Below are 27,080 nucleotides of genomic sequence, written 5' to 3'. Positions count from 1 at the left end.
ACCAGGAAGACCATGGCACTTCTTTTGTTCCACTGGAACTTAGTGTCAGATCACCCACATCCATAGAGGTGAACACCAGGTCTAATGCATGTCCGCGACTATGGGTTGGAGCAAACCTTTTCAGGGACAGCCCCATGGAGGCCATACTTTCCATGAAGTCCCTAGTGGCCCATTGTAAGGTCATGTCAGCATGGATGTTAAAATTCCGTAGGACCACCAGACTAGGTGTCTTCAGGAGAACATCCACCACAACCTGAAGCAACTTGGGCAGGGAATCCTTGGTGCAGTGGGGAGGTAGATACACCAACAGGAATATAGTACTGCTCCTATTGCCCAACTTCCACTTAGAAAACTGGGTCTTCCCAATAGGATACCTGGTGCAAGCTAATGATTTCCTAAAAATCACTGTAATCCCCCCCCCGCTCACATGCTCTGGGTTGCTGTGCGTAGGAGAAACCTGCTGGACAAGCAGTGGCAAGAACAGACCCATCTGCCATGTCTAACCAAGTTACACATGCTAGGTCAACTCTTCCATCTATGGTCAAGTCATGGATGGCAGTGGTCTTGTGAATCATTGACCTGGCATTGCACAGCAGCACCTTAAGGTCATGTGGGTCACCCTTGTTGATACCTGTAACCTTCCGGTCAGGACCAGACCTGGAGACAGGTATGGTCTTCAAACAATGACCAAACTTGCCTCCTCGGTAATAACATGGTCATTATGACAAGCAACTGGAGTCATCCTTTCCGTGATGTGCTGTTTTCATGCACAGTGTACTGGATTAATGTCACCTTTAGCATTTTTTTAACTTGGAGAAAGACTGTTGTATCCAGTGTAGCACTAAATTGAAGTCAATTAGCAGTGTACTTGGCTTGCTCCAGCAGAATCATGTTGCGCAAAAAAAGTTCATGAATGGGTTGCCAGTTAATTTTGTTGCACAATAGATAGCACAGTTCATTGTGCCACGAGTGTCCGCTAGTGCAGCTATTGCGTTGGATTCCTCTGTTGCACAACATTAAATCCCATCCGCCTGTTATCTCAAGGGAAAGGTGGATACAACTCAGATTCTTTGAAGAAAATTTAAGATTTAACTTTGAATTGAAGCACAGATAACAGGATGGAAATAGTTCCACTCCATTCTTTTCTGGTCAGGCCACACGTTAAGAGTACGTTTTTCAGTTATGGGTGCCACATTTTAAGAAGGCAGCTGACAAAGTGTAGCACATTCTGAGATGGGCAGCTGGGATAGATGTTGCAGAATCTTGATGAAAACTGAAAAAGAGGCAGAAAATTGCCGCAGTTCACATGTTCATCTGTGGTCACGAGAAACCAAGTTAATGCGATCTGTATTCGTTTACATCATTGTTTTTAAGTCTGTGAATCCAGTTCTAGTCCTGCTCAGAGTAGACCCATTGAAATTAATAGACATAGCTAACTTTGGTCAATTAATTTCAATGGGCCGACTGAGTAGAAGTTAATTGGATATGACACTTTGTCATTCCCTTTACATTGAAATGAGTGATATCTGCAGACCCTGTTCCACTGGAAGCATTGAGAGTTAGCTCATCATCTGTACTTGCAATTCATGCTGTGCCATTTGCCTGCATGGTTTGATTTCAGACCAGGAGGGGAAAGGAAAATATTTCACCTGATGTCAGATGATTGGTAGGTGGGCAGCTCTGTCTACCCATCCAAATGGCCCCTGGCATCTGGACTGCCAGCTATAAACACCCCCCAGCCCCTCAGTCTAGGACCAGGTTTGGACTCACTTGGCTTATTGTGCAAACTGATCTGTGCTGCACCTCTTTATTAAATTTTCTGCAAGATGCAGCAAAGGCCACCAACTTGGATCGTTTAGAGAAATTCATGGAAAATAATGCTTTGTGATACATTCACTGACGGAGGCAGTATACATCTTAGTACCAGTTTTTGTTGGCTCAGGTCCTGCTTACTGGCTTTCCATTGGGACTTCTGGTTTGCCACTGGGAGAACAGAAAGCTAGACTAGGTGAGCCCCTTTGGCTTGATCCAGCAAGGCTGTTTTTATGTCCCCAATTGCAAAACTAGAGCCAAACATTTGGTCACGTTTGATCTGGCACATCCACAACTGAACCTTCAACTCCCACATGCTCTGACTCCTTTGTCTCATGTTGTTCCTCCTCATAATGCAATTGGAAGCTGAACATCTCTGCATATTTCTCTCACCTCCTTAGCCCCTTTCTTCTGTAATCCTTCAAAGGACTTCTGCCCACAGCAGAGTAGATGCTTTTCAGTCTGCAGGATCTGAATTTCCATGACTTCACTTGTTGTGGAAGAAGTTTCCCTTGGCATGCTGCAATATTTAGCTGTAGCGGGCGCTTGTCTCTGGCTACTGGGGAGACAACTGTATCAGTTGGAGTTTTCTAAGAATTGATTACTTACTGACAAATGGGCAAATTAGTGGCTGGCTTCGCATTACTTGCAACTAAATTCTGTGAGAGTGTAGTTGATTCTTGCATAATGGGTTGTAGGCTTGACTGTGTGTTGATTGATGACTTGCTGCTGAAGTTGTCCAACTGGCCTTAGTATTAGTTTCTTTTACACATGATTTTTAGATTTTATTTTTACTTACAACTATGGCATATGCATATTTTATGCTGTCTCTTTTTGTGATCACCCATGGTCAATAGAAAATGAATATCAGCTGTGGTTTTATCAGGAGAGAATCCTAATTGCAGTTATAGTTGTTGTTGTTGTTGTTGTTATTGTTGTTCTTATTTCATATACCACTTACTGCCAAAGTAGACTTCTAATCAGTTATCAGGTATAAGAAGCAGAGACCCAAATATTAAAATATAATCCATGATTATAATATGCAAGAAATATGTCCCGTTAAAACAAGAATGGAGACGGCTCTATGCTCCAAATTTGCCAACTTCAGCTCTGAATAAAATAAATCTGTTCTAACCCTCTGTCTCAGGGATGGGGAATACCAGGCTTAGGGCTAAATGCTGCCCTTCAGGCCTCTCTATTTGGCCCTTGAGATCCCTCCCAGGCCATACCCCTGTTCTTTCCTGCTCGGATCCCTTCCTGGGTGCTTTTGCTTGGTGGGAATGTGTCCTTGATCTGTGAAAAAACGCTTGCTTGGATGGAGGTCTGAGAGAGAGAAGGAGAGAGAGGAAACCCCAGGTTTTTTTGTAGCCATGCCCATTCCTCCACCTACTTAATGCCACTTGTATGTGGCCCCTGGAAGCTTGCCCATGAATTCCCTTAACATTACAGCCTTAAAATGCACCCTGATTGAAAAAGTATGCACAAGGTCTAAATTTCAGTAGTGTGTGTGTGTGTGTGAGAGAGAGAGAGAGAGAGAGAGCGCTAGAACAGGATGTTGTATGGAGTTGTATGTGAAGTGCGGATCTTTTCATTTACACTAATTTAAAGTTCTTCCTTCCTCTTTTAGCAATGAAAATGGTCATTATAGATCCATATTTTCCCTTTTATTTTCACAGATTAGAGATGATGTTTCTTCCCTGATTTTCCCTTTCCCTTTAAAAAGTCAGCTCTCTCTGTGTGTGTTTGTGTGTGTGAATAGGTATTAGTGTGTGCAGATGCCAACAAGCTGCTTGTGATCATCTCTCCCCTCAATGCCTTGGCCAATGCCACCTTGGAGCCCAGTTGGGAAGCTGCATAGTTTTCCTGTTGCTCAGAAGCAAAATACAAAAGAACGGACGTGAGATGTCTTCTCGCTAGTATGGGTCCCACTCAGCAGGAGAAGAGCAAACAATACTGAATTGAAATGTTCGGAATGTTAGTGCCGTTTCTTATAATTTTTACAGGAAGGCCAGCCATAAATAGAGTAAATAAACAAGCAATTATGCCTTGATCTCTAGAGGGCCACTGCCAGTCTGTGTAGAAAATACTGAGCTATGTGGATCCAGTGGTCTCACTTGGTATTCCTGTGCCTGTATGTAGAGGACTCTTTTCTGCAAGCTGGCCCAAGACATTTTGGCACCTGAGGTGAACCACAAAATGGTGCCCCTGCACCAGGGAAGGTGGGGTGAATGAAGATCTACATTGGGAACAAGGGAGAGAATCAAACCAGCCTTATTCGCTCTACGCGGGGCTGCCCTTGAAGCTGACCCAGAAACTCCAGCGGGTGCAGAATGCTGCAGCGAGGATCCTCAGGGGGTCTCTGCCATGGGAGCATATCCACCCAGTGCTTTTCCAGCTGCACTGGCTCCCGGTGGACTACAGGGTCAGATTTAAGGTGCTGCTTTTGACCTTTAAAGCCCTTCACGGCCTAGGACCCTCATACCTTCGGGACCGCCTCTCCCGGTATGCCCCATGGAGAGCCTCAAGGTCCATAAATAGCAACACCCTAGAGGTCCCGGGCCCTAAGGAAGTTAGATTAGCTTCAACCAGAGCCAGGGCCTTGGCTGGGAAGGGTGGGGTATAAATAATAATAATAATAATAATAATAATAATAATAATAATAATTATTATTATTATTATTATTATTATTATTATTATTATTATTATTATTATACAATGGTTGAAGTGGGAATAAAAGGCCATTGTGGCGGTTGGGGGAGGGGAAGGCATTATGCTGGGTGGATGTAGACCCCAGGAGACACCAGAGGGAAGCCTCTGCCATTTTCTCCCTAGGGGTGGGAGGAGACCAGCAGTGCCTCCTATTGCCAAAAGGCCACTGTGAGGGCAGCCTGGGTGGGGGCTGCTGAGGGTTCAATAGACAATGCATTTGTTGGAGGCTGGATCTGTTGCCTCTGGGAATCCTGCTGCCTGAGGTGGTCACCTCACCTTGCCTCATGGCTGGGCTGGTTATAATAAAACTTTTAAACTATGGATCACTATGACTACTCTACCCATGAAAAACAGGATGTGTCCAGGAAAAAGAGGACATATGGCAACCCTATAACATTCTGTGCTAGCTTCTGTCTTCCAGTAGATAAGCTTAAACAATTCTTGATGGCCATGAGTCAGTCTTTTAAAGTAAAGGCATAGAAGCATTTGATTAAGGTTGTTGAGCTGTCAAGAAACCAGGTGCTTAGGATGGCTAGATGTTAACTGTGCTCTGAACTGTCAGATGCAGATGCTTCACTTTCAATCACAGCTGTCAACTTTTCCCTTTTCTTGCGAGGAATCCTATTCGGAATAAGGGAATTTCCCATTAAAAAAGGGAAACGTTGACAGCTATGCTTTCAGTCCAACTACAGAGTGGGGTGGGGAGGTGTTCAAAAGTAATGTTTTAGTCCATTTTTATCAGAAACAGCTGTAGGATCTACTTAAGTTGTTAGCCATAGGCAAAGGTGGTGTTGCCATTTTGGATTTTAATTAATTGATGTCAGAATGTTTACATCGCTCCGCACTTAAGACCAAAGTGGTGTACAAAAATACAATATATATCATAATACACAATCGCAAAACAATGTTAAAAACACGAAGGGCTGTATCCAGTGTTAGTCATACTCAAGAGTAGATGCACCAAAATGGGTGAACTCAACTAGCACAAATCCATTCATTTCAGTGGGTAGCAGGTGCACCATCTAGGAGAGGGCCGCCCCCCCCAAAAAAAAATTGCCAAGGAAGGGTCTGGGCCTCCTCAAAAATCCCCGGCAGTCATGTGCGCACACTGGAGGGTGTGCTGCCATCATGTGCGCACACTGCAAGGCATGTGCATGACATGTCAGCATGCCTTACAGTGTACGCGAGTGACATCAGCATGCCCTGGAGTGTGCCACATGGCGCAAGCATGGCACAGGGTGTGCTGATGTCATGTGTGCAAGCCCCGTGATGTGTGTATGTGGCGTGCTGACATCATGCAGCCCTGGCCCCCTCAATCGCGGGGGCAAGGTGGCGTGCTTGGTGAGTCAGACATTTTTTGGATACAACTCCTAACCAATAAGGAGTAAAAGCTGAAGCGGAAATATGAACTAATTTGGGACAACTTTGGGAGATAAGATTTTCTTTTTTTTTTTTAACATTAATAATTCTGAGGCTTGCTTCACTTTCAAGCTGATGCCACAATGGTGAACTCATGTGCTTCAGTCATGATTAATGACAGTTGCCATACATTAATCCCTTCAATTAACATGTTTCTAATTGTGTTAGGGGAACTCGCTGTTACAGAGCGTTCAGCAAAATAGTTTGTGATGCCAGCTTGCAGGCTTGTCAAATTGAATTTGAAACCATGGCTCCGTGGCTCCTTGCAACTGGAAAAAAGAGGTGGGAGGTTTAATTGGCTTTTTGGAAGGAATTAAGGCCACTGGCGAAGATGGTATCCCATCTGAGCTTTTAATAAACAAATAGGATACAGTGGCCAAGCCCTTTGATGCTATGAATCTCATTACTAAAATCCCAGCTGGTTGGACTGTGAGTATAGATATCACTATTGATAAGAAGAGAGAATGAATTCAGGCCAGCAATTAGATGGCCTATCTGCCTGATAAACATTGCAGATAACATTATATGCCAGGTATCAGATTGATAGATGTGAGGATTGAGCTCTGGCAAATGGTAGCATCTTTGAAGAACAAACGGGATTTAGATCAGGTTTGGTTCTTCTGACAATGGATAATGCATTCAATCTTGCCCATCTGATTAACAAATATGGAAAAAGCAAGGAGAAAATTTTATTGTATACAGCCCGTGCTGCTTCTTGAAGGTTGTATTTGAGTCTATAGAGGGGGGCAGCTTACATCTGCACATAGAATCCTAGAAGTGTAGAGCCCAGTGTAGAGGGTCCAATTAGTGTCATTTAGTGCAGGGACCTTTTGCCCAACATGGGGTTCAAACCCACGACCCGAAGAATGAGTCTCATGCTCTACCAACTGAGCTCTCTCTCTCTCTCTGGCCTACTGTTAAACGTTCTGTTTGGAACACTTTAATTCACTTTTCAACCAGAAAGCACTCCAGAGTGGCTTGCATATGAGTAATTGAAATGAGACAGTCCAGGCCTGCAGGCTTGCAATCTAAAAAGGGGGAAAAGATGGGGAGGGAAAGGGGGGGAAAAAAAGCAACCCCAGGCACTAGTTTGTTTTTTTAACAGTTGCTCTGATAATGACCAGCTGGAATGGAATGGCCCTGCTTCGTATCTCTTTCGCTCTTGCAGGTGCATTTTTGACAGAATATCACTTTGTAGAACAGTTGTGTATTTGTTTATTTACATTAAAGTATATTTAGCTCAAGTACCATGTACCATATTTTGCTTTTAAACTGGTGCAAGGCATCATAGACCAGAGCAAATGAAAACCGGAGGTGGAACCAGAGCCTGTGATAAATTTGTAATTGTGCAATTGAGAGCTTGCAGAGAGATCCTTGGGGTGTTGCAATTCCTGCCCCCCCCTTTAATCTGTGGATTACTTGAGGAGTTTGCAGTCTCCGTTTGGTGAAGGATTCAAGGCCTAGAGTGGTCAAGCAGGCTCTAAATGGCAGCATTCTTTCCTCAAGACCTGGAGATGCAAAATTCTTCTTTGCTATGCAAACATTGGGTGGGGGAAACTTTCTTTCCATCCTAACTTTCCCTGAAGAAAAATTCCCTTGATGAGCCAAAGCAACAGGTTCCTTTGGTGGCCTGAATGAGGTCTCTTTCACTGGGACACAGGAAGCTGCCTTATACTGAGCCAGACTGTATTGCCTACACAGACAGGCAGCAACTCTCTGTGCTTTCAGATTGCAGTATTTCCAAGTTTGAATCTGGGACCTTCTGCATGCCAAAAAGCTTTACCACTTCTCCTAGAAATTAAGTAAGATTCCAGTCGTCTTAGTACTCAACAAAGGACTGAATGAAGCAAGAACAGAGGGAGCTGACTCATACTGAGTTAGACCCTTGCTGCATCTACCTCAGTATTGTTCAGACTGAATAGCAGTGACTCTCCAGGGTTTCAGGCAGGATTCTTTCCAAGTGATAATGGGAGATGTGAGGGATTGAACCTGGGATCTTCTTCAGGCCTAGCAGATGCCCCACCAGGCAGCTACAGCCCTTTCCCTAACCATGGTTGTTCCCAGACAACCCCAAGCGCCCTCTCCCTTGCTCTCTTTTCAAGGCTTTCTGCGTGGGCCTTACCTGCGACATCACCTTTTGGAGCATCTTTGCATATTGAGACTTGCCTCTTGCTTGAGGCCACCTCTGTCATCATGAGACCATGCCTGCACTTTTCAAATTCTCGTAATCCTAATGATTATCTGAACCCAATCAGTGGTTGTGAGACAGCTCTCAGAAGAAGCTTGCTTTGTGCCATGAGCCCCATGGCAATGTCATGGAGGAGAGGGCTGGATCCTGAGGTGCTCTGGGTGTTGGGGCTGGGCAGCCATGGGGCAGGATGAGGGAGATGGATTTGGGACACCAAGAAGTGTCTGAGCCCGGGAGGAGGTCAGTCATCTAGGAATGGGAGGAATGGATCCTGGGGAGGGACCCGTGGGTTAGCAAAGGTACCCCCCCCCCCCTTGTGGCATCCATCATCCCTGGTCAGATGCCCAGTCTGGGACTGTGCTCACCTGACTCGTCAACAGGAAGACACAAGGGTTGTGCCACTTGTTGGGTCAATGTCTTAGCTATATATCTCTGCCTCTTCTGTACCTGCTACACCTTGTGACCTGTGCTTTGCCTGTGAATCGATCTGGTTTACGCATTAATGCCTTATGTGGCTCGGGACCGCAATACCTTAGGAACTGACTCTCCCTATATGAACTGACTCAGATCCTATATTGATCATCTGAGGCCTTTCTTTGTGTGCTCCCTCCATGAGAGGTCAGGACGGTGGCAACATGAAAATGGGGCCTTTTCTGTGGTGGCTCCCTGCTTGTGTAATGGTCTCCCCAGGGAGCTTCGCCTGATGCCTTCACTACATATATTTCAGGGCCAGGCAAAAACATGGTTCTTCAACCAGGCCTTCAGCTGTTAATGATCTATGGTCTTTTTAATGACAGGGCGGGGGGTGTCACCTTATTTCCTTTTTCTTTTTACTATTATCACATTATACATTTTGTGTGTTATGCTGTAAACTGCCCTGTGGTCTTTTGATAAAGGCTGGCATATAAATTAAAAATAAATATAAGAATAATAATTGGGGGCCTTTGGCAGAAACAGAGCAGGGAGTTTGGGTTTGTGGTCCAGCAGTGAGGGCCAGGACACCTTGGGCCCTCAGGATCGTAACAGCTGCTGGCTCGCCACAAATGCCCCCCCCCCCGCTTGGGCAGAGTTCTCAAGTGATTGCTCGCTAACTGTGCCCTATTTCCTGTGGCGTGTTATTACTACTCCACACTGGCCATGTTTACTGCTCTGCATTTCACATTTTTTATCAATGCTTTAATACAGTGGTGCCCCGCAAGACGAATGCCTCGCAAGACGAAAAACTCGCTAGACGAAAGGGTTTTTCGGTTTTGCGTTGCTTTGCTAGATGAATTTCCCTATGGGCATGCTTCGCAAGACGAAAACGTCTTGCGCTTTTTTTAAAAGCCGCTTGAAGAGGCGCTGTTGCGACAGACCGTGCTTTGCAAGGCGAAAAACATCGCAAGACGAAAAGACTCGCGGAACGAATTCTTTTTGTCTTGCGAGGCACCACTGTACTTACGTTCTTAACAGCCTCAAATATCTGGCTTGATAAAAAGGTGTTGGTGGTGGGAATCTCAACTGTTTTTATAGATAAAAGGTGAAGGTAAAGATAATCAGCAGTAAATGGTACACGGGAACTTTTCCTTCTCTTGACAGCTTTTTGGACTTGAGCAAAAAGAGGCAGGATTTAAACGTCTCGTATTTACCACCTGCATATCCATTGCATTGTCCTACTTTGTAACCAAAGGGTTTCCCTCCCTCCCCGTCTTTCTCTTTCTCTTTCTCTCTCTTACTCCCACCCCTTACTGCTCCTCAGGGCTTTCCTGGTGATCTTGGAGAACGAGGACCTCCGGGCATTGATGGCAACCCAGTAAGTTGGCAAAAGTTTCTCTCCTGGTTTTTGTTTTCTTTTGTGGGCCTCATTGGGAGGCAGCCTGTTTGCTGTTTGGGATTGGCCCCTTGGAATCAGCGGCCTCAGGCCTGCCTTTTTGTTTTAAGTTCCCTCTTGAAACAATTCCCATCTTTTATACAACGTGCTAAATACTTCAGTCAAGCATCTAACAAGGGAGAGGTCAATGAGGGTGCCCTCCCTTCCCTGCCTCTCCTCTCTGCGTCTTCCCCTGCAGTCCCACAGAGTGCTTTGCTTGCTGGGGAAAGGATGAACAAAAGCCAAGGGTAACTGGGTGTTTTTGAAGCATCTTTTCTGTCACTCATCTTACAGATCTTATACTTGGATCTCTAGGCAATTTACTCAAAGTAGGCCCATCAAAACGGATGCCCCCAATTTAGCCATGTTCATTAATTTCAGTGGGTCTGCTCTGAGTAAAATGCAGTTGAATGCAACCCCCTGTTCTTTTGAGTGTAGATTGTATCAACTGGTTTTAATACTGTGCTTTGACAATGCCACAACCTCCCCGGGATCTTATCATGAAGGGCAAGTAAGAAATCTTTTAAAAAACCAAAACAATAATTACAATAATATTAATAATAGTTTCCAGTGTTAGTCCTACTCAGAGTAGACCCATCAAAACTGGTGGATATTACTCAGGTACCTTAATTTCAGTGGGTATTCTCGTGAGTATTCCACCGTTCTCGTGGCAGCATTCTACCGTTGTCTGGGATGAAATGATAGAGCTGGGCCGCTCTGTCTTTTGGACTGCTTGGATGGAGGCCTTAGGGAAAGAGCTGTAACTTCCTGGTGAAGTATGTGCTTTGCATGCAGAAGGTCCCATCTTCAGTCCTCAGCAGTTCCAGTTAAAGAAAGGGTTGACCAATATGGTGCCTTCCAGCCAGGACTTGTTGGACTACATGCATCATCCTTGTTGACCATTGGCCATGCAGGCTGGGGCTAAAGGGACCTACATCTATTTATTACCGTATTTTTCCATGTATAAGACACCCCCATGTATAAGACAACCCCTATTTTTTTTAACCCAGAATTAAGAAATTAAGTTGTTTAGCTTTTTTTTGGGGGGGGGGAGGTCACTTCCACCAATCACTTACCCGCCTGCCTGCCACTGCCAATCACTTGCCACAGCCACTGCCGATCACATACCTCGCCGCAGCCACCATTTGTCTGCCTGCTCGCTGCCACCAACAGTCGACCCGCCCACTTACTGCAGCTGCCAATCGCCTGCCCACCTCACCACAGCTACCAATCACCCGCCCAATCGTCGCTGCCAATCTCCTGCTTGCTGCTGCCATTAATCACACATTCCCCCTCTGTATTTACTATCCGTGTATAAGACGACACCCAATTGTTGCCTATTTTTTTTCCAGCAAAAAGCATTGTCTTATACAGAGAAAAATACAGTACATTTATTTATTTATTGCCACTGTAACTAAGTGGTAGAGAATCTACTTTGTCTGCCGAAGGTCCCAGATCAAATCCCTGGCATTTCCAGGCAGGGCTGGGAGATGATGCTGGATTCAACTCCCATCAGCCTTAGGTGGCATGATCAGTGGCCAGGAATGATGGGAGGTTATGTCCAGCATCTTCTGAAGGACTGTAGCTACCCGATTCCCACTCAGTAGAGAGGAGGAGGAGCTTTTTAGGCTAGATTTCTCTCCTGGTGTTTTGGGAAATGTGTGGTTTGAAGAAGGCCCAGCTCTGATCAATAATCGTAGATCTACAGCAGAGATGGGGAACCTTTGGCCTTCCAGATGTTGTTGGACTCAAACTCTGATCATTAGCCCTTGGCTGTGATGAATTCTAGCAGAATTTCATCAACAGCTGCAGGACCACAGATTCAGCATCTCTGGTGCAGTCCATTCTGCAGTGTCTGGTTTTTCTTAGGATATAAAAGAAGACCTACGTCTGTACACCTTCCTTATGTTGAAGATTCAGACCATTTGGTATGGGAAGAGTTTGCATCCCTTACTTTTAGTCTGTGTAAAAGGCAAGTTGCCAGCCTCTTTCCAGATCCAAAACATGAATGTACAGTATTCAATTACAAAAAGCCTCTATTTCTAAAACTTTTGCAGATATAAGGGAAAGCATGCAGGAAGTATTCCATCAAATCTTGTATGCTAATAGTGAACTTTATCAGGAGAGATAAAAGAAAGTACTTTTTTGTGCAGCGCATACTTAAACTATGGAACTCCTTCCTGCAAGAGGCATTGATGGCCACCAACTTGGGTGGCTTTAGAAGAGGACTGGACAAAGTCATGGAGGAGAGGACTATTGATGGCTACTAGTCACAATGGCTATGCTCTGCTGCTACTGTGGAGGCTCAGTGCTTTTGAATACTAATTGGTGGAAACTACAAGACGGGAGCATACTGTTGTGGTTGAATTCTGCTTGCTGGTTTCCCACAGCCATCTGGTTGGCCACTGTGAGAACAGGATGCTGAACTAGGCGGACAATTGACCTAGTCCAGCAGAGCTCTTCTTATGTTCTTAACTCATTTTTGACAGTGGACCCTTATGCAGCTGCAACAGAGCCATTCCCACACAACTGGGAGGTAATCAGCAGCCTTGGGCAAAACTCTACGGTTTGGAGAAGTACTAAAACCCCCCAGCTAGATCAAGAAGTGTTAAGCATGTTCAGTGAGCACAGAATGTTGAGTGTCTTTTGGAGGGGAAATAGGAAACTGGATGGTGGAGAGAGAGAGGAATGGAATGGAGATGACTTCGGCTGCCTGAACTGGAATCTTGGGCCAAGAACCTGCAGTATCACAATGTTTTGTTGCAGGTCCCACTTATTATTGATAGGCTTCTGGTTGGCCAATGTGAGAACAGGATGCTGAACAATAAAAGCTGTTTGTCCAATTCAGCAGACCTCTTCTCGTATTCTCCCTAAGAATTAAAACCGTGGTTCTGGTTCTGGTGTGCAAAGGTAGCATACCTTGAAGCAGCTAGCCTTTAAAAAAAACCCCTGATGGGATTGAATTGTATTGTAGTAACACTGAGTACAGTTAAATAGCTTTCAGCTTTGATATAAGGCTACCTGTACGTCTGGCTGTTTCTGTAATCTCTCAGAAATAACCCTACAACCTGGTTGTTTTTGCAGTGCTTACCTTTGGTCCCCTTAAGGATCGAGGAGAAATGTGATTCAGTTCTCATTTAAATGCAAATCTATGAAATCTACACTTTCCAAAACAAAATGTGAACTAAAACATAGCGGTTCTTTGAAATTTGCGCTTATCCAAATTGTCCAGCCAGTGTTTGCAAAACTGCATATGTTAGGGGAAAGCATGCCTGAAAATGAATGCATTAGAGAAAATGACATATAAAAAACGCATTATATCAGGGGAAATTGTTTGCAAATATGTGTATATCAGGCAAAACTCCATAGAAAAATGTGTATATTAGGATAAATTTGCATGGAAATGCTAGATAATTTTTCATGAGGATTTTTAAAAATGCAAATTGTTGCAGAAATGTGTGAATTTAATATTTGAAAAACACGAAATTCAGAGAACCATCCCTGGTCCCCTCACCATACAATTTCTTGCTCAGCCTATCCCCTTCTATAGAAGCGCGCCAGGAAGGCCCTTTTTCCTTTGATACTTTTCGAAAAATAAAACTGCATTATCACCAGAAAATATGCTTTGGACCAGCAGATTTCTTTCCCTAACCCTTCCCAAATGTTGCTTTTAACTCTCCCTAACCTCAAAATTTTCTGTTTCAATTGATTTTCCTTGGTGCATTTGTGTGTGTGTGTGTGTGTTTTAAGTAGAACAGCTGTCCAGCAGTTCAGTTGTCAGAGCAGAGATAAAATGCATAAAGATTGCTTGCTTTAGACACAGCATATGCCCTTCATTCTGGCTGCTTGTGTGAGAATTAAAGGGTAGGAGTTAAGGACAATTAGAAGGGACCTGTTGGATCAGACCAAGGGCCGACCTGTCTGCTCTAGAATCTTTTCCCACAGTGGCCATCCACCAGCTGCCTCTGGGAAACCCACAAGCAGAACATGAAGGCTTTCAGCACAAGAGCTGAGTGGGCTTTCCTCCTGTATGTGTGTGACTCTCACCCAGAATCTGCCATTGCAACTCAGTTATGTCTTAGGTATTCCTTGTTTTGGAAGTTGGAAGCATTTGCCCACCTAGAGATACTGGCTCTGTTGGTGTCTTCCTGGGTGCACCTAGTTCCTAATTTATTTAATTAATTAAGGTAGTGATGGGGAACCTTTTTCAGCCCATGGCCACATTCTCTTTTGGGCAACTTTCCTGGGCCTTCGTGGCAGTAGTGGGCACAGCCATGAGAAAAAGAAGAAGGTGCAATAAATGTGAATCTCACCATTGTACCATTCACCCCAGGACCTGTCCTTCATCCAGGCAGGCAAGAAACATTATCAGACATGCAAAAACGTTCAAGGAAGGGCCACTTGGGGGGCGTAGGTTCAGGAAGAGGGGGCACGACTGGGTGAACCCCAAGGGCCAAATAGTGAGGCTTGGAGCATTTGTCCCTTGGACTTGAGGTTTCTTACCCCTGATTTAAAGCATTTCTAGTTGAGATTCCTACATTGCAGGGGTTTGGACTAGATAGCTGTCAGGTTCCCTTCCAACTCTACAATTCTATGTTTCTACACTGCCTTCCATCAAACTGGATTTGAGTAAATTTTTGCATGGGTGTGCCAAAGGCAGCCATTGGAACCAGAAGAGTAGTCAGGACCAAAGAGCAGGGCAAATCAGCAGATAGGATAGAGGAGTGAGTGAGAGGTCAGGACCGAAGATTTCCAGGAGTGTGCCAGGGTTCAGGAAATCACCATGTTGCTCCAGTGAGGTTCTAACTGGAAGCAGGAGCCTTTTTATGCACTTCCTTGTCTAGGGAGAATCCAGTGGCCAGTCTGGCTGAGCGCATTCAGTCTAGGGCAGGGGAGGTCCATCAGCCATGGTGTCTGGGGCTGATGGAAGTTGCAGTTCAATAGCATCTGGAGAGACCACTTTTGCCACAGAGGTACCCTCCAGATGCTGTTGGACTCCAGCTCCCATCAGCCCCCGGTCTGGGGCCTGAAGGTACTTTACTGAGAAGCTGCCAATTGTAGTTCAAAGGCTCACCACATGAGGGAGTTGATGTGTGTATTGATCTGTTTTTAGTTTGTTGTTGAGTTTAATTATTTTTGAATGTTTGTTGTTAGCTGTTTTTACCAATAATTTTATTGGGTGGTGCTTTTTTGGTTTTTTTGTTTAGAGCCATATTCCCTCCTGGGCAGGCAGGCCTTCTGGAATCTTGAAAGTCCAGTGACAGGTGCAACCAGAGACCAAAGTGGGCAGAGTCAAGGATGGGGCTCTTATCTTTGCACCGCATGCTACAGTCTGTCCTTATGAAAGTCCAAGGTCTCCACACACACACAAACACACACACAGAGAGAGAGAGAGAGAGAGACACCTCTCTCTAACCTTCATCCATGCAAGCAAAAGGCAGGATCATGGTTCAAGCTAGGTATACAAACACTAAAGGAAGCCACAGAGGAGAGCTGGTAAGAGGTGTGGGGGTTGGTAGTGCGCTGCCCAGGGGAAGGTCCCAAGGGCCAGAGAGCTAGAGAGGGGCTAACAGGGCTGCATTTGGCTCCAACCTAAGGTTCCCCACCCCAGGTCTGGTCCCCACTTCTAGCCTAAAGAGAAAGCCATTTTAACTATTCCTGTTGGAGAGAAACAGGAATTGATGGATGGAAGCACTCCATTGCCTGAGGATCCTTAAATGAGCCATGAGCTTCATTAAAGTGGTCCGTGGCATGTGTGTAGACTTGCAGTTGAAGACAGGAGAAGGCGAACCCACGACACTAAGTGTTCACATTAATTTCTCATTGCATTTCTGTTGCTTCTTTTATTTCTTATATTGTATTACAGTTTGAATTCTCTGTAAATCCTACAGCATCTAGCACAGTGCATTACAAGAGAAATTGTTAAGTGGTCCTCCAAGGCCCTTGGTTAGGTGGTCCATGGTGTGTGTGGGGGGGTGTAATTTGGGAACCAGATCAGGCTGCTCACCATGACCAGGACACTGCACAGAACCAGGGGTTCTTGGCCCTCACACTGCCAGTTAAATTCAGAATGGCAGTGTGAGAGCTGCCACCCTCCCACTATGGATCCAAAGTGTCTTCAGGGGTTCCCTTGCCTTAAGAAAACACCTGGTGAGCACCTCACTCTAATGCGCCCTTATCATCCTCATCTGAGATCTGTTTACTTAAACCAAGTATGGGAACCTTTGGCCTGCCAGGTGTTGCTGAACTACAACCCCAAGCATCTTTGCTTGCTTGGGGCTAATGGGAGTTGTAGTTCGGCAGCATCTGAAGGGCCAAAAGTTCCCAAAAACTTATTTAAGCTGTCATCCTTCCCTATTAATCACTCTGCCTTAGTAGCCTTTCCCTTCCTTCAGTTAGCCCCTTCTCTCCTTGACTTGCCCCTGGGGTGGCCAGCGGCAAAAGTGCTGCCTTTAGCCTCCCTCCCACACTGTGTCATTATGGGATGGCTTGCCCATGGATTAGCTCTGTATTCTTTTATTCTCCTGTTATCCCTTGCCTGTTCTCCCACCCTCCTTCGTTGGACCCCTGCCCCTCAAATATGTCACCCACCATGCCGTTATCCCCTGGCTGGCCAAGACTCTTTCCAGAGTGGGTCAGGGGCCTCTTCTGGCCTGCACGGCTCACCTCCCCAGCTTACTAGTGGGATGACAGCATCAACCATTCCTACCTGATGCAAGGGTGGTGGCAATAGGAAGGACAGACTCCCTTGCACCTTTGACAGTTGTGCTGAAGAGGGAATTTCAGCACAATTTATGCTTCTTGCCCACACGTCAGAGTTCTAGGAGTTTGTCGGCTGTGTTTGACTCATTACAGAATAAGCTGCATTGATTTCCCCACATTCCTGGTTGTGTCAGTGAGAGTTTGTCCACATCACCATTTATCTTGTGATAAACCATAGATTCACTTAATTATACTGGGTGGGTGTGCCATTAGGATTTTAAATTGGTACAGGAACAGAGGAAGCTGTCAGGGATCCTTTAGTTTAGATTCCTGTGTTGCAGGGTACCTTCCAACTCTACAATTCTAAGATTCTAGGATTCCAGATCAGGAGTCTCTCTCCAAAACCTTCCTCGAGATGCCCCTGGGGATTGAACCTGGGACCTTCTGGTTGCACGGCAGATACTCTGCCATAGAGCTATGGCCCTTCCCATGAACTGACAGTCTACCCCCAACCAGAAACCCTTTCAGGTGTTGTTGGACTCCCAACTCCCCTCAGCTCCAGCCAGCATGCAAAATGGACCAGGATTATGGGTGCTGAAGTTCAGAGTATATGGAGGGTGTCGAGCTGTGTTGTAGGAAGGAAACACTAGCTGCCTCTTCGGAATATCTCCAGTCATCTGGCAACATATTGGGCTCATTCTGAAAGAGGGGCAGGGGATCTGTGGCCCTCCAGATGTTGCTGGACTCCCATCACCCCAGACCATTGCTCAGGCTGGCAGAGGGGCTAAGCAGATTTCAGGGGCTCAACGTGAATCTGGCTTGGAGCTCTAGGTCAGTTTTTGAAAGCTCTGCCTGGGATATCCGGAGAATCCAGAGTCCTGCAATGTTAATTCCCCAGCGGAAGAGAATCCTTCCCTTTGGCCTTTTTAGATTTTCTTCCCCACCCCCACTTGGGCAGCTTATGACACTTAGTGCACAGAATGAAAAGGGAAGGCCTTAGCTTGCTTGAAGAGAGGTTTGGTGGGGTCAAGGAAAGTGTCACAGACAGAGCAAATTCCAGCAAAGGACACCCATGGAACAGATTCTGAGTCTGCTGGGAGGAATGTATGCAGAAAACACAGTTGTGGATCCCATGTTTCTGCCCTGCCACCTGCTTACAGAATTTTATACACACTTTGGGCTCTTGACTGTTTCTTCCCGTGCCACTGAATTTGGGTGGCTTGTGCTGTTTACCTCAGATTGGCTTGTGGCAGTCTCTTCCCACACCCCCAACCCCCTTCTGTTCTTCTTTCTCTTTGTGGAAATTTTAGAAATGGGTGCAGCGCGGAGTGCTCATGGTCCCTGTTCCAGCCGACTAACTAGTCATGCCCTCCTCCATGCTATTACATTCCATGCTCCTCCCCCCCCCCCCGTTTTACACACACCATCATTCTCTGGCCACTGAGCATGGGCTGGAGCATCTTCCACATCAGGAAAGGTTATAACATTCAGAGTGTTATACTTTGCTGGGGTGGGGTATAGAGGCATGTAAAATTATGCAGGGTGTGGAGACACTGGATAGGGAGAAGTGGACGTGAATAACAATAACACACCCACCCCAAAATGGCATTTCCCTCGTAATTACTGTTTTGTACTTTTTGCAATTTTTGGGGTTCCCCCAAACCTGCTGATGCCTCTCTTTTGTGCACCAAAGGTGCCATTTTGGCTGCATACAGACTCTCGCTTGAAGCACTGAATTCCCTGGTAGTGCACAGCAGCCTTCGCCACAGCTGGAAATGATGGGATATGTTGCCCATAACATCTGGCACCAGGATGGCAAAGGCTGGTGGGTATGATGATTTCCTTATGATGAAGGAGAGCCCCACAGGATTTTATCCAGCTAAGTCATAGTCAAAGTAGACCAACCTGAAATGAATGAATCTGTCAGCTGTGACCATTCAGTTCACTGTGTCTACTCTGAGTAGAACTAATACTGGATGCAACCCATGCCTGCAGAGAGGCTCTTCTTCATGAATGGCTTTCTGTAGGTTTTTTTATAGACATAGTCCTCCTCATCAGCAGGATTATTTTATTTGCTTGTGGTAAGTGTGGTCCCCAGGCCTCTCTATCTGGCCCTTAGGAGCCTTCCCTAGTCCACACTTCCCTGAGCCAGACCTCTTACTAGCCCTGCTTTGCATCCTCCTTGAGTGCTTTTGCATAGCTGGAATGTGTCTTTGAACTCTGATCATAAGTCCTGAGTGCCTGGACAGAGGGCAGAGAGAGGTGTGTGAGTGTGGGTGTATAAACTAGCCTACTGTACAAAGGTAAAATTCACATCCATTGCTCTATACAGGCTGAATCTAGACACATCAAAGAAGTGTTCCAGTTAAACGCTTTGTAAATTTAAACAGGGAAATCCTGTAGGAAAAAACGGGACTCCACAGCACCATCTGGTGGCACAGTGTTATATTGCATATACAACACTTATAAATCACCTTTTCTTTACCAATCTAGCTGAGGCCCCAGCTTTGCCATAAGCCAGTGGGACCCCCCCCAAGCCCCACCAGACTGCTTACTGTGTATTTCTGAGCACTGAGTGGGGAGAAAGATTGAATTCCTGAACCTCTTCCTTTCTCTGTAGCTCAATTGGTACAGCATGATATTCTTAATCTCAGGGTTGTGAGTTCGAGCCCCATGTTGGGGGAAAGATTCCTGCATTGCAGGGGGTTGGACTAGGTGGCCCTTGTGAGCCCTTCTAACTCTAGGATTCTGAGATTCTATATGTATCTATCGCTATTGCTCCAGCTAAGACACCTCTGTCTGGCGCTCCTGTTGCTATGCGTTGGACCTCAAGCTCTTTTTCTTCAGCAATTTGCCCCCTCTCAGCCTTAGTTCATCCATCTGTAAAATGGGAGCAGTAGTGTCCAGTTCTTAGCCACAGGGCTTGTTTAGCGGTGAGCAAGGCAGGGGTTTGTGCTGGACTCTTGAGGGTTGTTTTTGCAGGTGGGAAAGAGAAAAGTGATGGTGGAAAATTCTTTCTTTCTTTCTTTCCTTGTCCAGCACCCTTCTCTTGCTCCGCCCCCCCCCTTTCCAAAAGCACACAGTGAAATCCTTCTTCTCTCCTGTCCCATTTTTGGGGGAGGTGGGGGGGGAGCGGAGAGGAAAGCCGGTCTTGAACAAGCAGCCTTGTGTCTTCCAAGGAGGTCTCTTTTATTTACAAGCTTGCTGAAGATGGAAGCTCTAGATTGCCCACCGAGGGCGGGGCACCCTTAACCCTTCCCCTGCCGCCCTCACCACACGGAGGCACTTCTTCTTCTACGTTTTAAGTGGGGGGGGTGTGTGGAGGGAAGAATCTCCACTTTTTGCTGACAAAAAGACTGTAACTATGTTGCTCTTTGTTTCCTTTTAGGGAGACGTGGGAGCCCCGGGTCCTCCTGGAGTTCACGGACTCGTTGTAAGTACGGTAAAGACAGGAGAGCTTTTCATCTGGGGCTCTGGGACGCTGCTTCTTCTTTTTAACTCTTTCCAAGGCACCACTAAGAGCCCCGTGGAAATGCACTGTGTTGATTTAATCTGCTGCCCTTGCAGGGCGAGGCGGGGGAGGTCTGTGCAAGCAGGGAGGGAAGTGTTAAAGCTGCAGTGTTGACACAATGGGCGAAAACAGCAGCACTGAGTTACCTTTGCTGGGGTGGGAGAAGGAGGAGGCTACTTAGCAGGTGCTCCTGCATGCAGGAAGCCACTGAGACTGCTGCAAACACACACCGTGCATTTAAGGCACACCCAGCGGCGTAGCGTGAGTTGTCAGCACCCAGGGCAACGCAAGTAATTTGCGCCCCCTAACCCGGGGCAAGACAAGTAACTTGCACCCCCCCAACCCCTAACCTGCAAGTTGCCGCTGGCGCTGCCGCCCAAACGGCACCGCTTGCCCAGAGGAGGAGGGGGGCAGAGAGGCGAGGAAAATGCAACGGCCCAGCAGCTGCAGCAGCACCAGCGGAGGCGGGGCTGTGAGGAGGGGCTGCCTGGTGCGTCCTCCGCGGCGAGCGCTGAGAGCCGCTGCCTGCCGGGCACCTTCAGCCCGGACGCGCGCACAGCTCGTCGGTTCCGCGAGACATGCAGCTCCGCTACAGCCTGTGCCCGAGGCTCTTTGGCAACTCCGGAGGCAGCGAGCAGCCCCCCCCCAGATGTTGCGCCCGGTGCGGCCGGCACCCCTGGCACCCCCCACGCTACGCCACTGGGCACACCAGCTCCACCACCCAAAGAATCCCGTGAGCTGTAGTTTCCCCTCTGAACTACAATTCCAAGCACTCCCAACAAAGTACAGTACCCAGTGTTATTTGGTGATGGCAGAATGTGCTTTAAGTGTGTGTTGTGTGTGCAGCCTGTTCCTCGCAACAGGGCAGTTCATTGGAGGCTGGTTCATTAGGGCAATTAGGGGACTGCACTATCCATCTCAAACGGCCTGTTGGCTCTTGCTTTGCCTATGGCTGGTCTTTGCACTCTACCAGTCCCAGTGGGCGCCAGTTACCACTGGGAAGCAGTGGGGGGGGAGGGACCTGTGGTCCTCTTCCAGATGTTCTTGGACTACAGCTTCCATTAGCCCCAGCTAGCATTGCCCAATGAGTAGTGGGAGTTTGTAATTCAGTAACATCTCTGCACGTGAGGCATGTTCCCCATCAATGCAATACAGCCAGCTCTTCAAAGTGTTAAATCCTCCTTGGGGTGGTCAATATGTGCCTGGGTTGTAGTGCACTCGACTGCAGGTTGTAGGATTGGTGGGAAGTCTCACATGGCTGGTTTTTCCTCCATTCACAACAAATCCCACCATTCAGAAAACTAGCTTGTCAAGGTTCTTACCTAGCTTTCTCTCTTATGTGGTGGTTTTCCACATGCAGGGATTAAAAATATATATGGGGGAGGACTGTATGAAAGATCATTCTGGCATATAATTCCATTATTGGCTTAAAACACAACACTCCAGGCACAGGTATACCATTGTGCACTCTTGGAGGGGGGTGAGAGAAGGTACGACCCACCATTCACTGATCCTCTAACTGGAGATGCTGAGACCAGTGAAAGGTAGCTGGTCTAAAAGTTCGGGGAACTTGTAGTGTAGTGGTAGAGCTCCTGTTTTGCATGCAGAAGGTCCCAAGTTTGATCCCTGGCATTCTCAGTTAAAAAGAGCAGGTAGCGTGTTACTGAGAAAGCTGCTGGCAGTCAGAGTAGAGAAGCTTGAGTTAAGTGGACAAAAAGCCCGGCCTTGTTTAAGGCATTTTTCCTCTCAAAAATAGCAACCCACCTTTTGCTGAGACCTTGGAGAGCTGTTTCTGGTCTGCGTAGACAACACTGGGCTGGATGTGGCAATGGTCTGACTCAGTATATGGTAGCATCACTTGTTTAGGCTATAAGGACTGGGGATCACGCATGAGAGCATGCTGTTGTGTCCTTGTTGTATTTGTGAGCCTTCCATAAGTATGCAGCTTGCTACATGCGTTTGCAAGATTTATCAATAAATGCAATGAAGTTCATTGTCCCCCAGCAATCCGCGTCTCTCTCTGGAGAGGATACTTTATGTTTAATTAAGTCAAATGAAGGTGTCACTGTGTTGTCATAAGTTATAACACACTTTCTCTGGAAGTCTCCTATTACTGAATGCTAATCCTGTCTTATATGTTCCACTGTTGTTGTTAAAACAACTATGTTTTGGAGCCCAAAAACATATGGAGGGCACCCTGTTGGGTACTTCTGGATTAGAGTCTGTCCCACATTGGGGAGTCAGGGCATGGCAAAAAGGTGCCTGCAGAGTAATAATTCAACCTTGTGAGTATTTTTTTCCCCTGCTGCCAGTCTACAACCTTACCGCACAGCCCAACCCTCCTGCCCACAATGTGGCAGTCATTTTTGGCTCATAGATGGCCTGAATGAGTTGTCAAGGGAAGCAGCTCTTGCACTTTATAAATGGTACATTTTCCTGGCTGAGAACTGAAACTACCCTAAGGTGTCTAAAATCTGGTGATTTGGTGGCGTGCTGCTTCTGCAGCTGTCATGATTAGCGGCCATTGACAAGGCTTATCCTCTTCTGCAAATTTGTCTGGGTCCAGGGATGGGAAACCTGTGACCCTCCAGATGTTGCTCACTGAGGATGATGTGAGTCAGAATCTGACAACATCTAGAGAGCCATAGGTTGCCCACCCCTGCAGCAGAGCTATTCAAAACTGTGGCCATTGCCTAACCTCATTCCACAGAAAAAATTCCACGCTGCTCAAGGAACTCCCTTCTTTCGTCTGTCTCATTTCTCCCATCAATCAGTTTAACCAGATGGTCTCTTTTCTGCATCTTTTCCAGTTTTGCAGCGCCTCCCCCTTTTAAGATAAGGCAGCATTCCCCCCCCAAAAAAATAAGTATACTGCATCAGGGAGTGTGGATATTCCCTTCTTAGCAGTTTACACACAATAGCCATGGGAAGGCCTCTCTAAGGTCCCTCTTCTCCCAGCAGCCCCAGTCAGCATAGCCAATGGTCAGGGACCATTGGAGTTGCCTTTGCTTTTATTACTTATTTTATTTTTTACACTTATATACCCCACTTATTTTCCATCCAAGGAACTCAAGGTGGTATATGTGGTTCTCCTCCTCCCCATTTTATCCTCACAACAATCCTGTGAAGAAGGTTAGACTGAGATAAGGTGACTGGCCCAAGATCACCACCCAGTGAGTTGCACAGCTGAGTGCGGATTTTAGACCTGGGTCTTCCATGTCTTAGTCCAGCACTCTGAGCGTTAACACTACACTAGAGACCTTTCTGGTGATGCTCAGCATAACACCCCTCGTGGTTGACTTTGCCCATGCCCTCCTCTTGGTTCTAGATATCCTGAGGTCTTGGTACCCAGTTATCTCTTTTGCATGCTGGCATTGAGTGCTGTTCCTCCACGACCAGAGCAAGGTGTGAGCAGTAACCAGAGCTGGCCGCATCCGTCCAAGCTGAGTGATCCAGGTCTGCTTTATGAAGCGAGCCCTTTCTTGCAAGGACCCTCTATGAAGCTGCAGGGCATGAAAAAGCTATATGTTTTCAGGAAGCCGCAGCTGAAAGCTCACATGGTGCATTCGGCTGTGTGATCTCCCTGTACAGAAATATGCCTTTAGCAGAACCAGCAGCTCCTCTGTTTGTTTATCCAGGGCAGAGAAGAACTCAAGGCACAGAGCTAGCTTGCTCCGTTCTAAGGGTGTGTGTGGAAGCAAGAAGGAGATTGCCTTAACAGGGACCTTGAAACAGTTGAACTCTGGTACCTTTCCTGGGTAATTCACACAATGCTGGGAGGACCCACAGCTCAGTGGCAGATCTAATGTTTTGTACACAGAACATCCCTGGTTCAGTCCCTGTTGTGTCCAGGTATGCCTGGGAATGACCCCCAAACCTGGAGAGCTGCTACCAGTTTGAGTAGATAATACTGAACTAGTTGGGCCAGTGGTCTGACTCAGTATAAGCAGCCCTTCATTCAGAGCCATGAGGACTGTGGCTTTTCTTTGTTAAGTGAAGGGTTGTTCCTCAGTGATAGAACTTCTGCTTTTCATGCAGAATGTCCCAGGTTCAGTTCTTAGCATCCCCAGGCAGGGCTAGGAATGTCCACTGTCTGAAGTCTGCTTTTTCAGGCAGGTTTCCTATTCCACCCTTCCTTATGACCTTGAGCTTTTTCCATATAGAATCATAAAATTGTAGAGTTGGAAGGGACCACAAGCGTCATCTCATCCAACCCCCGGAAAAGCAGGAATCTTTTTGCCCAGTGTGGGGCTCAAACCCACAACCCTGAGATTGAGCTATCCATGGATGAATTCAGAAATACATTCTCAGCATACTCTAGTTTGGTATTGTTTGAACTGCACCTTTTTAAAAAAAAAGTAAGTTTCTAGTCCTTGTGGCTTGACTGTTCCTCTTTGCGGTACACTGCTTAGCAGCAAAAGTTAGACAGCCCTCAGAGGAGGCAGAAGGCTTTGTTGTTCTCCATTCCTAAACCTCACTTTTCTCTCTCTCTCTCTTTCTCACCAGGGCGATATGGGTGCAGTTGGACCTTTAGGTTTTCCAGGACCAAAAGGATTAAAGGTGACTGACTTCCAATAAGCAGAGGCCATAGCTCAGTGGTGCAGAGCACAAGGTCACAGGTTTGATCCCCAGCGTTGCCGCTCAAAGACCATATTGGGTTGTTGGGCTGGTAAAGACCCCACAGAGCCATAAGGAATCAGAGTGGACCAGCCTCTCCCAGTGGAGTGTCCTGCAGATGCTTTCAACTACAACTCCCATCAGCTATGCTTACTGGGGCTGATGGGAGTTGTACTCCAAAGCACCTAGAGGGGGCACCATATTAGCAAAGGCTAGAGCAGAAGATGCTAGATGAGATGGATCCAAGTTCAGTGTTAGAATACTAGCCTGCCATGCAGATGACCCCTGGAATCTCCAATCCAAATGTGACCAGGTAGCAGGAGATGGGGAAATCCTTGAAGAGCAGCTGTTGGTCAGAGTAGACAACAGGTGAGGAAACGGGCACAATGACTTGCCTGCCAAAGGTATAAGGCAGCTTCATATGTTTTTCAAATCGTCTGAGCTAGGCTCCCCTTAGTCATATTCTTCTTTCTTTAGGGTTCCCCTGAACCCAGCACCCACTATTTGTTCTGCATGCAGAAGTGTGTGTTGTGATCTATAAGGTGGAGCACAACTCCAACCCTCCAATTAGAAGACCATGGAATATGCCCCCATCTCCTGAAGCCACAGGCAGGGAAGCATCATTAAAACAATCTTAAATGGCACAACACAAAAAAGGAGGGAAGAGGAAAATGAAAAAAATCAGACACCAGTAATGGAAATTGTGTACTAGTTTTTATAATGACCAACTGGAATGGAAACTGTCCAGGAAATGGACTGTAGCTAACTGTGTTCTGCTTAGAGAAGACCTATTAAAACCAATGTATCTTAAGTTGGCCACACCTATACTTCACTTCACCTAGACACTTCAGTGTGCCTAATCTGAGTAGGACTAACATTGGCTGCAACCCTATATTTTCTCTATGTTTCCCCCTTTATCTGAATTTCCTGAAGCAAATGTGTTCCATGGATGGTTTGGTGAATGGGAATCGTCCTTATATTTCAGGAGAGCCCTGATTCAGCCTCCTCACACTCTGTGGCTCTTAGATTTGGAATGAAGGGCAATGCTTCAGTTCACTTTGGTCTCACCCTCTCTTTTCTCTTTGTTAGGGGCTGATGGGAAATCCTGGAGAGAGTGGACTGAAAGGTGATAAGGTGATCTGAATATTCCCTTATTGCACTGTTGTTTTCTTTCTGCATGCAAGACCCTGTTTTCTTCACACTGTGTGATATATACCTCATTACTTGCAACTCCCTTAGTTTGCCAGTCTTTCTGATCTGTATATCTAAGTTTAGAACATAATGGAAAAACAAAGATTTAACACTCTTAAGATTGGTCCCATCTTGTTTTGTGAAAGGTTCCCAGAATTAAAGGGGATGGATCTATAACAATGTCTTACAATTTAATATGATCTAGGGCTGTTTGGTCATTTTTGGTGGCAAAAATCAGTTCACTTGTCTGGGGAAGAAATATGGGGTTGTGTACAACATTAGCACTACTTAGTGTATACTCGGAGTAGACCCATTGAAATTAATGAATATGATTAATTAGGCCAATTGGTTTCAGTGGGTTTATTCTGCTTATAACCTAGATAGACACAGCCTTTGGGGTTTTATATGCACAGCTAGATATTTGGTGATCAACCAATTTGTTCTCCATCAAGAGACTTTAGGATTATGCATTTTGCCATCATTTTTCTCTGCAATTCTAATTTCACAGTGAAATATACATTGGATAAGATCCAGTGTTAGCCACACCCAAAGTAGACCCATTGAAATTTAAGTCTATTAATTTCAATGGGTCAGCTCTTAAGAATGACTTAGTAGGATCCCACCCATTATTTTTATGTTGTGGTCCATCTTGTAGAATATATATTTATTTTTTGAAACCTTTTTTTGTTGGAGAGCATATCTACTTTCTTTGTTCATGTGTGTGTATATATATATTGCTTTTCATGAAGTTCGTAAAGCAGTTTCCAAAAACCCAGCAACTAAAACTGAACGAAAACTAGATAATCAATAATTTATTTTATTTTTAAATAAATAAATAATAACTTTTGAATGTTTGAAGTAAGAAAGAATAAAATGCAGTAAAATATCCAGTAATGATAAAATGCTGTAAAACCTATGGGATTGGAAAGCATTAAAATTTTAAAAACCCATATATCAGAGCAGCTAATCAGACAGACAAGCTCCTCTGTCTGGCCCTTTGAGTGCTCACTAGGCCACACTGCTCACCCAGCCTTGATCAACTGCAGAAGCCCTTGACTGCTTCTGCTTGACTGAAATGTACT

General features: G+C 46.0%; 1 protein-coding gene across 6 annotated transcripts in view; it reads left to right on the top strand.

The window, feature by feature from the left end:
* COL27A1 (collagen type XXVII alpha 1 chain) overlaps positions 1-27,080 on the top strand; it is a 266,717-nt gene that overhangs the window by 100,324 nt on the left and 139,313 nt on the right. For 5 of the 6 annotated variants that reach the window (XM_082208770.1, XM_082208769.1, XM_082208768.1 and 2 more), the window contains 4 exons: positions 9,867-9,920; positions 20,068-20,112; positions 24,697-24,750; positions 25,897-25,941. In XM_082208770.1, the coding sequence (XP_082064896.1) occupies positions 9,867-9,920; positions 20,068-20,112; positions 24,697-24,750; positions 25,897-25,941 (198 nt within the window). The remainder of the gene's footprint in view (positions 1-9,866; positions 9,921-20,067; positions 20,113-24,696; positions 24,751-25,896; positions 25,942-27,080) is intronic. The other variant, XM_082208771.1, reaches the window with a different exon arrangement.

This window comes from Podarcis vaucheri, assembly GCF_965113315.1.
Source record: "Podarcis vaucheri genome assembly, chromosome: Z".
Taxonomy (NCBI): Eukaryota; Metazoa; Chordata; class Lepidosauria; order Squamata; family Lacertidae; genus Podarcis; species Podarcis vaucheri.
The sequence above is the reverse complement of the archived record's forward strand: the minus strand, read 5'-3'. Positions and strand labels throughout refer to the sequence as shown.